Here is a 12,450-nt window from a genome sequence, read left to right on the forward strand (position 1 = left end):
TCCAAATATTCAATCACTTCCACCCACATAAGGTCCACATGACTGAATTGTCTGACATTGCCTAAAAGGTGAATTTGAGAACAGTGCACTGGTGTGAACACTCATGCACGCAAGAGTTCCCCTCAGCCATGGCCCCTGATCTACCTTCTTTCAAGGAGTAAAAATACCATCCATTTCCCTTTGGAAAATAAGGCCACAGTATCTACGCATGGTGAAGTGATGAACTTCTAGTGTGTGCTGAAAGAAGATCACCACTTTCACTCGAGTAAAAGCAAAATACTGTGAATGCTCGAAATCTGAGACTAAAGCAGAAAGTGCTGGAAAAAAAATACAAAAATAGCTGGAAAAACTAAGCAGGTCTGACAGCATCTGCGGAGAGGAACACAGTTAACGTTTCGAGTCCGTATGACTCTTCATCAGAACTAAGAAATATAGAAATGAGGTGGAATATAAGCTGGTTGAGGGGGGTGGGACAGGTAGAGCTGGACAGAGGGCCAGTGATAGGTGGAGGCAAAGAAGAGATTGCCAAAGATGTCATAGACAAAAGGATAAAGGGGTGTTGACGGTGGTGATATTAGCTGAGGAATGTGCTAATGATGACATTAACGGTAGAAAGCAGGATGAGCCAGTGACACATAGTCCTAGAGGGGGTGCGGTGGGGGGAAGGGATCGAAATTGGCTAAAAGGTAGAGATAAAAAAATGGATGGAAATACATTTAAAAAGAAAGGAAATAGGTGTGAAAAGAAAAATATATAACAAAAAAATATATATATATAAAAAATTATAAAGTATTGGAAAAAGGGGAATCAGAAAGGGGGTGGGGATGGAGGAGAGAGTTCATGATCTAAAGTTGTTGAAATCAATATTAAGTCCAGAAGGATGTAAAGTGCCTAGTCGGAAGATAAGGTGCTGTCCTCCAGTTTGCGTTGAGCTTCAATGGAACATTGCAGCAGGCCAAGTACAGACACGTAGGCATGAGAGCCTGGTGATGTGTTGAAATGGCAAGCGACAGGGAGGTCTGGGTCATGCTTGGGGACAGACCAAAGGTATTCCGCAAAGCAGTCATCTAGTCTGCGTTTGGTCTCTCCAATGTAGAGAAAACCGCATTGGGAGCAACGAATGCAGTAGAGTAAATTGAGGGAAGTGTAAGTGAAACGCTGCTTCACTTGAAAGGAGTGTTTGGGCCCTTGGACGCCGAGAAGGGGGAAAGCAAAGGGTCAGGTGTTGCACCTTCTGTGGGAAATACACAGCAGGTGTTGCCAGACCTGCTCAATTTTTCGAGTTCTAGCGTTTTATTTCACTTCATTCATGTTCTTGCTGCTGTTTATCAAAAGAAGCCTTTACTTACCCGGTGTGGAGCCTGTAGTGGACCCAGTTGTAACTGGTGTCACTATTGTAGTCAACCCTTCTGAGGAACAAGAAGAATAATGAAAGCAACTGCACCACAATGTAAATACCATAGCTTTCCTATATATTGTGGGCATAAAACCAACACACTGATCTTGCTACAAAAGTGAAGTTAACAAAACTAAATGATGATTCAGATCTGAGTACATTTTCAACCATTTACATCGAAAAGGCAGCGTGTACAAGACTGAATGAATGGACGGAGATTCCTTGAAAGCTGCAAAAGGGAAAAGCATCCCAGTGTGAATAGACTTGCTGGTGAATAGTGAAAGGAGACGTCACTTACCTGCTGTAGTAGTTTTCTCAATCACAGGTGTGGTAGTTGTTTCCTGTTTTGTTGTTGACACTGCTGACAAGAAAATAACTTTCAAAATCACCGAATTCCAATTCCAAATCCTACAGTATTGAGAATGTTACAACTGGGATACATTATTGATATTATGGCACAAATCTTGAGGAAATTGGTAAGTACAGCTACTCATTAGGTATCATGATTGCTTTATCTGCTTTATGTTATTAAACAAGAATGATTTAACATGAAGGTATTATGAACTGGAAAATATCTTTCTCACTTACCCGAAGTGGAGGTTGTACTAGTGGTTGTTGTGCTCACTGGGAGAAGTTGTCACAACAACGTTTTTGTAATTGTGAAAATGCCATTGTCTGCAGATTGAGAATACTGAACTTTTCAAATAATCCCTTCCCAAGGAATTGGTTTTGGGTCTAAAGGACTGAACTGATGGACCTGCATGGCCTGTACGAAGGTTGATCAAGGCGCAGTTGTAAGAGTAATTGAAATGAGAACTGGGATCCAGTATCACAAACCTGAGAAAAAGGTCATCCTCTCCCAAGACAACATGTTGAGCAGGAAGGTGACAATTACTCAAAACAAGCTCTGCTGGGCAGGAGATGTCATTTGTATCCCTGACACCAGACTCCAATAGCAACTACTCTACCTGGAACTAGGTCACAGCAGGAGACTCCCAGGAGGGCAGTGGAAACACTTCCAGGATGTCCTCAAAGCTTACTCTAGAGTTCAGACCTCCCTGTTGATCCATGGGAGGCCCTGGCTTCTGACTGAACAAAATGGAGACATTGCATTTGGGAAGACATCAAGAGATTCCTCGCAGAGACAAACTCGAGTCAGCGGAATGAGCACACACACCTCCAAACAAGTCATCTACACGACCCTCCAAACACCATCTGCTCTGCATGTGGCAGAACCTGCAGATCCTGCATTGGATTAACTGCTATGGTAGAATTCCTCAAACCGGAATGGAAGCAAGTTATCCTCGAACCCAAGGGATTGTCTAACAGGCAAGAGGGAGATATTGAAAGAAAGCATCACTTACCAGTTGGAGAACTGGCTCTAGACACTGTTGTTGTTACGGTTGATGGAGTTGTCACTTCTGAAGGAAAAGGAAAACATTGAAAACCACTGCACTTTGACTGCAAATTCAGCAGCATTAATAGACTTCCAGCATTCGGTTATTTAATTGACAATAAGGCATAAAGAATGAGGAAAGTATTGACAACAGCGACTGACTACCTCAACTAATTTCAAGTACAAAAGACCAAATTAAACAGGAGAAAGACAAATCAATATTTGCATATTTGGTTCTGTTTCAAAAATATTCTTTAAAGTTACAGGTGAAAGAATAAAATGGAAGAATATGAACAATCTCAGCATTCTAAGCGGAACATCATTTGATAAGATATGAATTTGAAACTACTGGACATTGAAAAAGATGCTGCCTATCACCATCAACGTGCAATGGACATTTTCCATATTATGTAAATTTCAGGCCGTTAGTTAAGAAAAGGTTCTGTAAACATTGGTGAGCAAGTTAATTCCATGAGAGAACGGTGCATACAGAAACATGGATAAAACATATTTCCTCATGTGCACATTCTGATCGAGCTTCGTCTGAACGTGTCAGTTATCACCCAGTTCACTCTGGAAGTTCTGGACTAAATATTGACAAGTGTGAAGTAATGGACTTCCACTGTCTGGAAAATGTTGAAACAAGACGGCTCGTGTCACTGGTTTTGCTACTGTATATCGAAAGAAACTATCACTCACCCGGTGTGGAGCCGGGAGTGGAGCTGGTTGCAGTTGAAATCACTCTTGTCGTGGTCACTTCTGAAGGACAAGAAACATAATCAAACCCACTGCAATACAACATAAAGGCTATTCGTGTTCCACTGTAAGATTTATTTTATTGGCTTTGCTGCAAATATGTTGTTTAAAATAGTACATCTGGATTCAGATGTCTCCAAATATTCAATCACTTCCACCCACATCAGGTCCACATAACTGAATGGACTGACATTGCCTAAAAGGTGAATTTGAGAACGGTGCACTGGTGTGAACGCTCATGCACACAAGAGTTCCCCTCAGCCATGGCCCCTGATCTACCTTCTTTCAACGAGTAAAAATATCATCCATTTCCCTTTGGAAAGTAAGGCCACAGTATCTACCCATGGTGAAGTGATGAACTTCTAGTGTGTGCTGAAAGAAGATCACCACTTTCACTCGAGTAAAAGTAAAATATTGTGAATGCTCGAAATCTGAGACTAAAGCAGAAAGTGCTGGAAAAAAAATACAAAAATAGCTGGAAAAACTAAGCAGGTCTGACAGCATCTGCGGAGAGGAACACAGTTAACGTTTCGAGTCCGTATGACTCTTCATCAGAACTAAGAAATATAGAAATGAGGTGGAATATAAGCTGGTTGAGGGGGGTGGGACAGGTAGAGCTGGACAGAGGGCCAGTGATAGGTGGAGGCAATGAAGAGATTGCCAAAGATGTCATAGACAAAAGGATAAAGGGGTGTTGACGGTAGTGATATTAGCTGAGGAATGTGCCAATGATGACATTAACGGTAGAAAACAGGATGAGCCAGTGACACATAGTCCTAGAGAGGGTGGGGTGGGGGGGAAGGGATCGAAATTGGCTAAAAGGTAGAGATAAAAAATGGATGGAAATACATTTAAAAAGAAAGGAAATAGGTGTGAAAAGAAAAATATATTACAAAGAAATATATATATATAAAAAATTATAAATTATTGGAAAAAGGGGAATCAGAAAGGGGGTGGGGATGGAGGAGAGAGTTCATGATCTAAAGTTGTTGAAATCAATATTAAGTCCAGAAGGATGTAAAGTGCCTAGTCGGAAGATAAGGTGCTGTCCTCCAGTTTGCGTTGAGCTTCAATGGAACATTGCAGCAGGCCAAGTACAGACACGTAGGCATGAGAGCCTGGTGATGTGTTGAAATGGCAAGCGACAGGGAGGTCTGGGTCATGCTTGGGGACAGACCAAAGGTATTCCGCAAAGCAGTCATCTAGTCTGCGTTTGGTCTCTCCAATGTAGAGGAAACCGCATTGGGAGCAACGAAAGCAGTAGAGTAAATTGAGGGAAGTGTAAGTGAAACGCTGCTTCACTTGAAAGGAGTGATTGGGCCCTTGGACGGCGAGAAGGTGGAAAGCAAAGGTCAGGTGTTGTACCTTCTGTGGGAAATACACAGCAGGTGTTGCCAGACCTGCTCAATTTTTCGAGTTCTAGCGTTTTATTTCACTTCATTCATGGTCTTGCTGCTGTTTATCACAAGAAGCCTTTACTTACCCGGTCTGGAGCCAGTAGTGGACCCAGTTGTAGTTGGTGTCACTATTGTAGTCAACCCTTCTGAGGAACAAGAAGAATAATGAAAGCCACTGCACCACAATGTAAATAACAAAGCTTCCAATATATTGTGGGCATAAAACCAACACACTGATCTTGCTACAAAAGTGAAGTTAACAAAACTAAATGATGATTCAGATCTGAGTAAATTTTTAACCGTTTACATCGAAAAGGCAGCGCGTACAAGACTGAATGAATGGATGGAGATTCCTTGAAAGCTGCAAAAGAGAAAAGCATCCCTGTGTGAACAGACTTGCTGGTGAATATTGAAAGGAGACATCGCTTACCTGCTGTAGTAGTTTTCTCAATCACAGGTGTGGTAGTTGTTTCCTGTTTTGTTGTTGACACTGCTGACAAGAAAATAACTTTCAAAATCACCGAATTCCAATTCCAAATCCTACAGTATTGAGAATTTTACTACTGGGATATATTATTGATATTAAGGCACAAATCTTGAAGAAATTGGTAAGTACAGCTACTCATTAGGTATCATGATTGCTTTATCTGCTTTATGTTATTAAACAAGAATGATTTAACATGAAGGTATTATGAACTGGCAAATATCTTTCTCACTTACCCGAAGTGGAGGTTGCACTGGTGCTTGTTGTGCTCACTGGTGACACTGGCTCACAGCAAATGCGAACTTGGTAGTCAAAACAAAATCTTTTCTCCTCCATAGCACTTTTAGAGACCTCACAGTTGAGCCCTTTGTCTTTGTCGCATGTCACATTGTCTGGTGACTCGCTTATTGGTCTCTCAGGCTGATCAACAAATTGACACTGAATGTTAGTGATTACTTCAGAAGGGAAAGAACAGTATTCATTATCTTTGGGGTTAAGCAATTCAAAATCGCCTGGGCTGTCCTCAGAAGGTGTATGTTCATTAATCCAGGGTGTCCATTTGCCATGGCAGACGACCTCTGTAAGAGAAAAGGAGAAATGTAGGAGAAGATGAGACACTCAAAAATGGGGGTCATAAATGTCAAAGCAGTAAGTCAGCATCTGAAAATGCTTCAAATGCATTATTTCGTGATAATGCTCTGAAACATTAATGATATCAACACCAGAGCAAAGGCAAATCTTTTCACAATGTTTGGCAATGATTCCAATAGAATTGAAAATTATTCAGCCTGCGAGCAGCTTGAAGTGGAAATTATACAGTTTAGTATCAGGGTGGAAAATCTTAATGAAAATGTGTGTGAGAATATTTAGCAACTAAAGGAGACAGATGTGGGGAGGAGTGTCCAAATTTGCAGTTAAAACTCTTAAAACATTCATTCTGTAATTCCTCCGATGGGGAAAAACTCTTCTGGGAGAACTAATCACAACAGCGTTTTTGTAATTGTGAAAATGCCATTGTCTGCAGATTGAGAATACTGAACTTTTCAAATAATCCCTTCCCAAGGAATTGGTTTTGGGTCTAAAGGACTGAACTGATGGACCTGCATGGCCTGTACGAATGTTGATCAAGGCGCAGTTGTAAGAGTAATTGAAATGAGAATTGGGATCCAGTATCACAAACCTGAGAAAAAGGTCATCCTCTCCCAAGACAACATGTTGAGAAGGAAGGTGACAATTACTCAAAACAAGCTCTGCTGGGCAGGAGATGTCATTTGTATCCCTGACACCAGACTCCAATAGCAACTACTCTACCTGGAACTAGGTCACAGCAGGAGACTCCCAGGAGGGCAGTGGAAACACATCCGGGATGTCCTCAAAGCTTACCCTTGAGTTCAGACCTCCCTCTCGATCCATGGGAGGCCCTGGCTTCTGACTGTCCAAAATGGAGACATTGCATTTGGGAAGACATCAAGAGATTCCTCGCAGAGACAAACTCGAGTCAGCGGAATGAGCACACACACCTCCAAACAAGTCATCTACACGACCCTCCAAACACCATCTGCTCTGCATGTGCCAGAACCTGCAGATCCTGCATTGGACTTAACTGCTATAGTAGAAATCCTCAAACCGGAATGGAAGCAAGTTATCCTCGAACCCAAGGGATTGTCTAACAGGCAAGAGGGAGATATTGAAAGAAAGCATCACTTACCAGTTGTAGAACTGGCTCTAGGCACTGTTGTTGTTACGGTTGATGGAGTTGTCACTTCTGAAGGAAAAGGAAAACATTGAAAACCGCTGCACTCTGACTGCAAATTCAGTAGCATTAATAGACTTCCAGCATTCGGTTATTTAATTGACAATAAGGCATAAAGAATGAGGAAAGTATTGACAACAGCGACTGACTACCTCAACAAACTTCAAGTACAAAAGACCAAATTAAACAGGAGAAAGACAAATCAATATTTGCATATTTGGTTCTGTTTCAAAAATATTCTTTAAAGTTACAGGTGAAAGAATAAAATGGAAGAATATGAACAATCTCAGCATTCTAAGCGGAACATCATTTGATAAGATATGAATTTGAAACTACTGGACATTGAAAAAGATGCTGCCTATCACCATCAACGTGCAATGGACATTTTCCATATTATGTAAATTTCAGGCCGTTAGTTAAGAAAAGGTTCTGTAAACATTGGTGAGCAAGTTAATTCCATGAGAGAACGGTGCATACAGAAACATGGATAAAACATATTTCCTCATGTGCACATTCTGATCGAGCTTCGTCTGAACGTGTCAGTTATCACCCAGTTCACTCTGGAAGTTCTGGACTAAATATTGACAAGTGTGAAGTAATGGACTTCCACTGTCTGGAAGTTGTTGAAACAAGACGGCTCGTGTCACTGGTTTTGCTACTGTATATCGAAAGAAACTATCACTCACCCGGTGTGGAGCCGGGAGTGGAGCTGGTTGCAGTTGATATCACTCTTGTCGTGGTCACTTCTGAAGGACAAGAAACATAATCAAACCCACTGCAATACAACATAAAGGCTAATCGTGTTCCACTGTAAGATTTATTTTATTGGCTTTGCTGCAAACATGATGTTTAAAATAGTACATCTGGATTCAGATGTCTCCAAATATTCAATCACTTCCACCCACATCAGGTCCACATGACTGAATGGACTGACATTGCCTAAAAGGTGAATATGTGAACAGTGCACTGGTGTGAACACTCATGCACACAAGAGTTCCCCTCAGCCATGGCCCCTAATCTACCTTCTTTCAAGGAGTAAAAATATCATCCATTTCCCTTTGGAAAGTAAGGCCACAGTATCTACCCATGGTGAAGTGATGAACTTCTAGTGTGTGCCTGAAGAAGATCACCACTTTCACTCGAGTAAAAGCAAAATATTGTGAATGCTCGAAATCTGAGACTAAAGCAGAAAGTGCTGGAAATATTCAGCAGGTGCTGCCAGACCTGCTCAATTTTTCCAGCACTATCTTTTTATTTCACTTCTTTCCTGGTCTTGCTGCTGTTTATCAAAAGAAGCCTTTACTTACCCGGTCTGGAGCCAGTGGTGGACCCAGTTGTAGTTGGTGTCACTGTTGTAGTCAACCCTTCTGAGGAACAAGAAGAATAATGAAAGCCACTGCACCACAATGTAAATACCATAGCTTTCCTATATATTGTGGGCATAAAACCAACACACTGATCTTGCTACAAAAGTGAAGTTAACAAAACTAAATGATGATTCAGATCTGAGTACATTTTCAACCATTTACATCCAAAAGGCAGCGTGTACAAGACTGAATGAATGGATGGAGATTCTTTGAAAGCTGCAAAAGGGAAAAGCATCCCAGTGTGAACAGACTTGCTGGTGAATAGTGAAAGGAGACATCGCTTACCTGCTGTAGTAGTTTTCTCAGTCACAGGTGTGGTAGTTGTTTCCTGTTTTGTTGTTGACACTGCTGACAAGAAAATAACTTTCAAAATCACCGAATTCCAATTCCAAATCCTACAGTATTGAGAATGTTACGACTGGGATACATTATTGATATTAAGACACAAATCTTGAGGAAATTGCTAAGTACAGCTACTCACTAGGTATCATGATTGCTTTATCTGCTTTATGTTATTAAACAAGTATGATTTAACATGAAGATATTATGAACTGCCAAATATCTTTCTCACTTACCCGAAGTGGAGGTTGCACTGGTGCTTGTTGTGCTCACTGGTGACACTGGCTCACAGCAAATGCGAACTTGGTAGTCAAAACAAAATCTTTTCTCCTCCATAGCACTTTTAGAGACCTCACAGTTGAGCCCTTTGTCTTTGTCGCATGTCACATTGTCTGGTGACTCGCTTATTGGTCTCTCAGGCTGATCAACAAATTGACACTGAATGTTAGTGATTACTTCAGAAGGGAAAGAACAGTATTCATTATCTTTGGGGTTAAGCAATTCAAAATCGCCTGGGCTGTCCTCAGAAGGTGTATGTTCATTAATCCAGGGTGTCCATTTGCCATGGCAGACGACCTCTGTAAGAGAAAAGGAGAAATGTAGGAGAAGATGAGACACTCAAAAATGGGGATCATAAATGTCAAAGCAGTAAGTCAGAATGTGAAAATGCATCAAATGCATTATTTCATGATAATGCTCTGAAACATTAATGATATCAACACCAGAGCAAAGGCAAATCTTTTCACAATATTTGGCAATGATTCCAATAGAATTGAAAATTATTCAGCCTGCGAGCAGCTTGAAGTGGAAATTATACAGTTTCGTATCAGGGTGGAAAATCTTAATGAAAATGTGTGTGAGAATATTTAGCAACTAAAGGAGACAGATGTGGGGAGGAGTGTCCAAATTTGCAGTCAAAACTCTTAAAACATTCATTCTGTAATTCCTCCGATGGGGAAAAACTCTTCTGGGAGAACTAATCACAACAGCGTTTTTGTAATTGTGAAAATGCCATTGTCTGCAGATTGAGAATACTGAACTTTTCAAATAATCCCTTCCCAATGAAGTGGTTTTGGGTCTAAAGGACTGAACTGATGGACCTGCATGGCCTGTACGAATGTTGATCAAGGCGCAGTTGTAAGAGTAATTGAAATGAGAATTGGGATCCAGTATCACAAACCTGAGAAAAAGGTCATCCTCTCCCAAGACAACATGTTGAGAAGGAAGGTGACAATTACTCAAAACAAGCTCTGCTGGGCAGGAGATGTCATTTGTATCCCTGACACCAGACTCCAATAGCAACTACTCTACCTGGAACTAGGTCACAGCAGGAGACTCCCAGGAGGGCAGTGGAAACACTTCCGGGATGTCCTCAACGCTTACCCTTGAGTTCAGACCTCCCTCTCGATCCATGGGAGGCCCTGGCCTCTGACTGTCCAAAATGGAGACATTGCATTTGGGAAGACATCAAGAGATTCCTCGCAGAGACAAACTCGAGTCAGCGGAATGAGCACACACACCTCCAAACAAGTCATCTACACGACCCTCCAAACACCATCTGCTCTGCATGTGCCAGAACCTGCAGATCCTGCATTGGACTTAACTGCTATGGTAGAGTTCCTCAAACCGGAATGGAAGCAAGTTATCCTCGAACCCAAGGGATTGTCTAACAGGCAAGAGGGAGATATTGAAAGAAAGCATCACTTACCAGTTGTAGAACTGGCTCTAGACACTGTTGTTGTTACAGTTGATGGAGTTGTCACTTCTGAAGGAAAAGGAAAACATTGAAAACCGCTGCACTCTGACTGCAAATTCAGCAGCATTAATAGACTTCCAGCATTCGGTTATTTAATTGACAATAAGGCATAAAGAATGAGGAAAGTATTGACAACAGCGACTGACTACCTCAACAAACTTCAAGTACAAAAGACCAAATTAAACAGGAGAAAGACAAATCAATATTTGCATATTTGGTTCTGTTTCAAAAATATTCTTTAAAGTTACAGGTGAAAGAATAAAATGGAAGAATATGAACAATCTCAGCATTCTAAGCGGAACATCATTGATAAGATATGAATTTGAAACTACTGGACATTGAAAAAGATGCTGCCTATCACCATCAACGTGCAATGGACATTTTCCATATTATGTAAATTTCAGGCCGTTAGTTAAGAAAAGGTTCTGTAAACATTGGTGAGCAAGTTAATTCCATGAGAGAACGGTGCATACAGAAACATGGATAAAACATATTTCCTCATGTGCACATTCTGATCGAGCTTCGTCTGAACGTGTCAGTTATCACCCAGTTCACTCTGGAAGTTCTGGACTAAATATTGACAAGTGTGAAGTAATGGACTTCCACTGTCTGGAAGTTGTTGAAACAAGACGGCTCGTGTCACTGGTTTTGCTACTGTATATCGAAAGAAACTATCACTCACCCGGTGTGGAGCCGGGAGTGGAGCTGGTTGCAGTTGATATCACTCTTGTCGTGGTCACTTCTGAGGGACAAGAAACATAATCAAACCCACTGCAATACAACATAAAGGCTAATCGTGTTCCACTGTAAGATTTATTTTATTGGCTTTGCTGCAAACATGATGTGTAAAATAGTACATCTGGATTCCGATGTCTCCATATATTCAATCACTTCCACCCACATCAGGTCCACATGACTGAATGGACTGACATTGCCTAAAAGGTGAATTTGTGAACAGTGCACTGGTGTGAACACTCATGCACACAAGAGTTCCCCTCAGCCATGGCCCCTAATCTACCTTCTTTCGAGGAGTAAAAATATCATCCATTTCCCTTTGGAAAGTAAGGCCACAGTATCTACCCATGGTGAAGTGATGAACTTCTAGTGTGTGCTGAAAGAAGATCACCACTTTCACTCCAGTAAAAGCAAAATATTGTGAATGCTCGAAATCTGAGACTAAAGCAGAAAGTGCTGGAAATATTCAGCAGGTGCTGCCAGACCTGCTCAATTTTTCCAGCACTATCTTTTTATTTCACTTCTTTCCTGGTCTTGCTGCTGTTTATCAAAAGAAGCCTTTACTTACCCTGTCTGGAGCCAGTGGTGGACCCAGTTGTAGTTGGTGTCACTGTTGAAGTCAACCCTTCTGAGGAACAAGAAGAATAATGAAAGCCACTGCACCGCAATGTAAATACCATAGCTTTCCTATATATTGTGGGCATAAAACCAACACACTGATCTTGCTACAAAAGTGAAGTTAACAAAACTAAATGATGATTCAGATCTGAGTACATTTTCAACCATTTACATCCAAAAGGCAGCGTGTACAAGACTGAATGAATGGATGGAGATTCTTTGAAAGCTGCAAAAGGGAAAAGCATCCCAGTGTGAACAGACTTGCTGGTGAATAGTGAAAGGAGACATCGCTTACCTGCTGTAGTAGTTTTCTCAGTCACAGGTGTGGTAGTTGTTTCCTGTTTTGTTGTTGACACTGCTGACAAGAAAATAACTTTCAAAATCACCGAATTCCAATTCCAAATCCTACAGTATTGAGAATGTTACGACTGGGATACATTATTGATATTAAGA

General features: G+C 41.1%; 1 protein-coding gene across 1 annotated transcript in view; it reads right to left on the reverse strand.

Moving 5' to 3' along the window:
* Positions 1-12,450, reverse strand: part of LOC144673105 (uncharacterized) — a 158,928-nt gene that overhangs the window by 51,656 nt on the left and 94,822 nt on the right. The window contains exons 89-102 of the mRNA XM_078535094.1: positions 12,293-12,355; positions 11,948-12,004; positions 11,327-11,386; positions 10,597-10,653; positions 9,125-9,466; positions 8,835-8,897; positions 8,490-8,549; positions 7,869-7,928; positions 7,138-7,194; positions 5,032-5,091; positions 3,492-3,551; positions 2,761-2,817; positions 1,695-1,754; positions 1,350-1,409 (exon numbers count right to left, since the gene is read on the reverse strand). Coding sequence (XP_078391220.1) covers positions 1,350-1,409; positions 1,695-1,754; positions 2,761-2,817; positions 3,492-3,551; positions 5,032-5,091; positions 7,138-7,194; positions 7,869-7,928; positions 8,490-8,549; positions 8,835-8,897; positions 9,125-9,466; positions 10,597-10,653; positions 11,327-11,386; positions 11,948-12,004; positions 12,293-12,355 — 1,116 coding nt within the window. The remainder of the gene's footprint in view (positions 1-1,349; positions 1,410-1,694; positions 1,755-2,760; positions 2,818-3,491; positions 3,552-5,031; positions 5,092-7,137; positions 7,195-7,868; positions 7,929-8,489; positions 8,550-8,834; positions 8,898-9,124; positions 9,467-10,596; positions 10,654-11,326; positions 11,387-11,947; positions 12,005-12,292; positions 12,356-12,450) is intronic.

This window comes from Cetorhinus maximus, unplaced genomic scaffold (assembly GCF_964194155.1).
Source record: "Cetorhinus maximus unplaced genomic scaffold, sCetMax3.hap1.1 HAP1_SCAFFOLD_271, whole genome shotgun sequence".
In the NCBI taxonomy this organism is placed as follows: domain Eukaryota; kingdom Metazoa; phylum Chordata; class Chondrichthyes; order Lamniformes; family Cetorhinidae; genus Cetorhinus; species Cetorhinus maximus.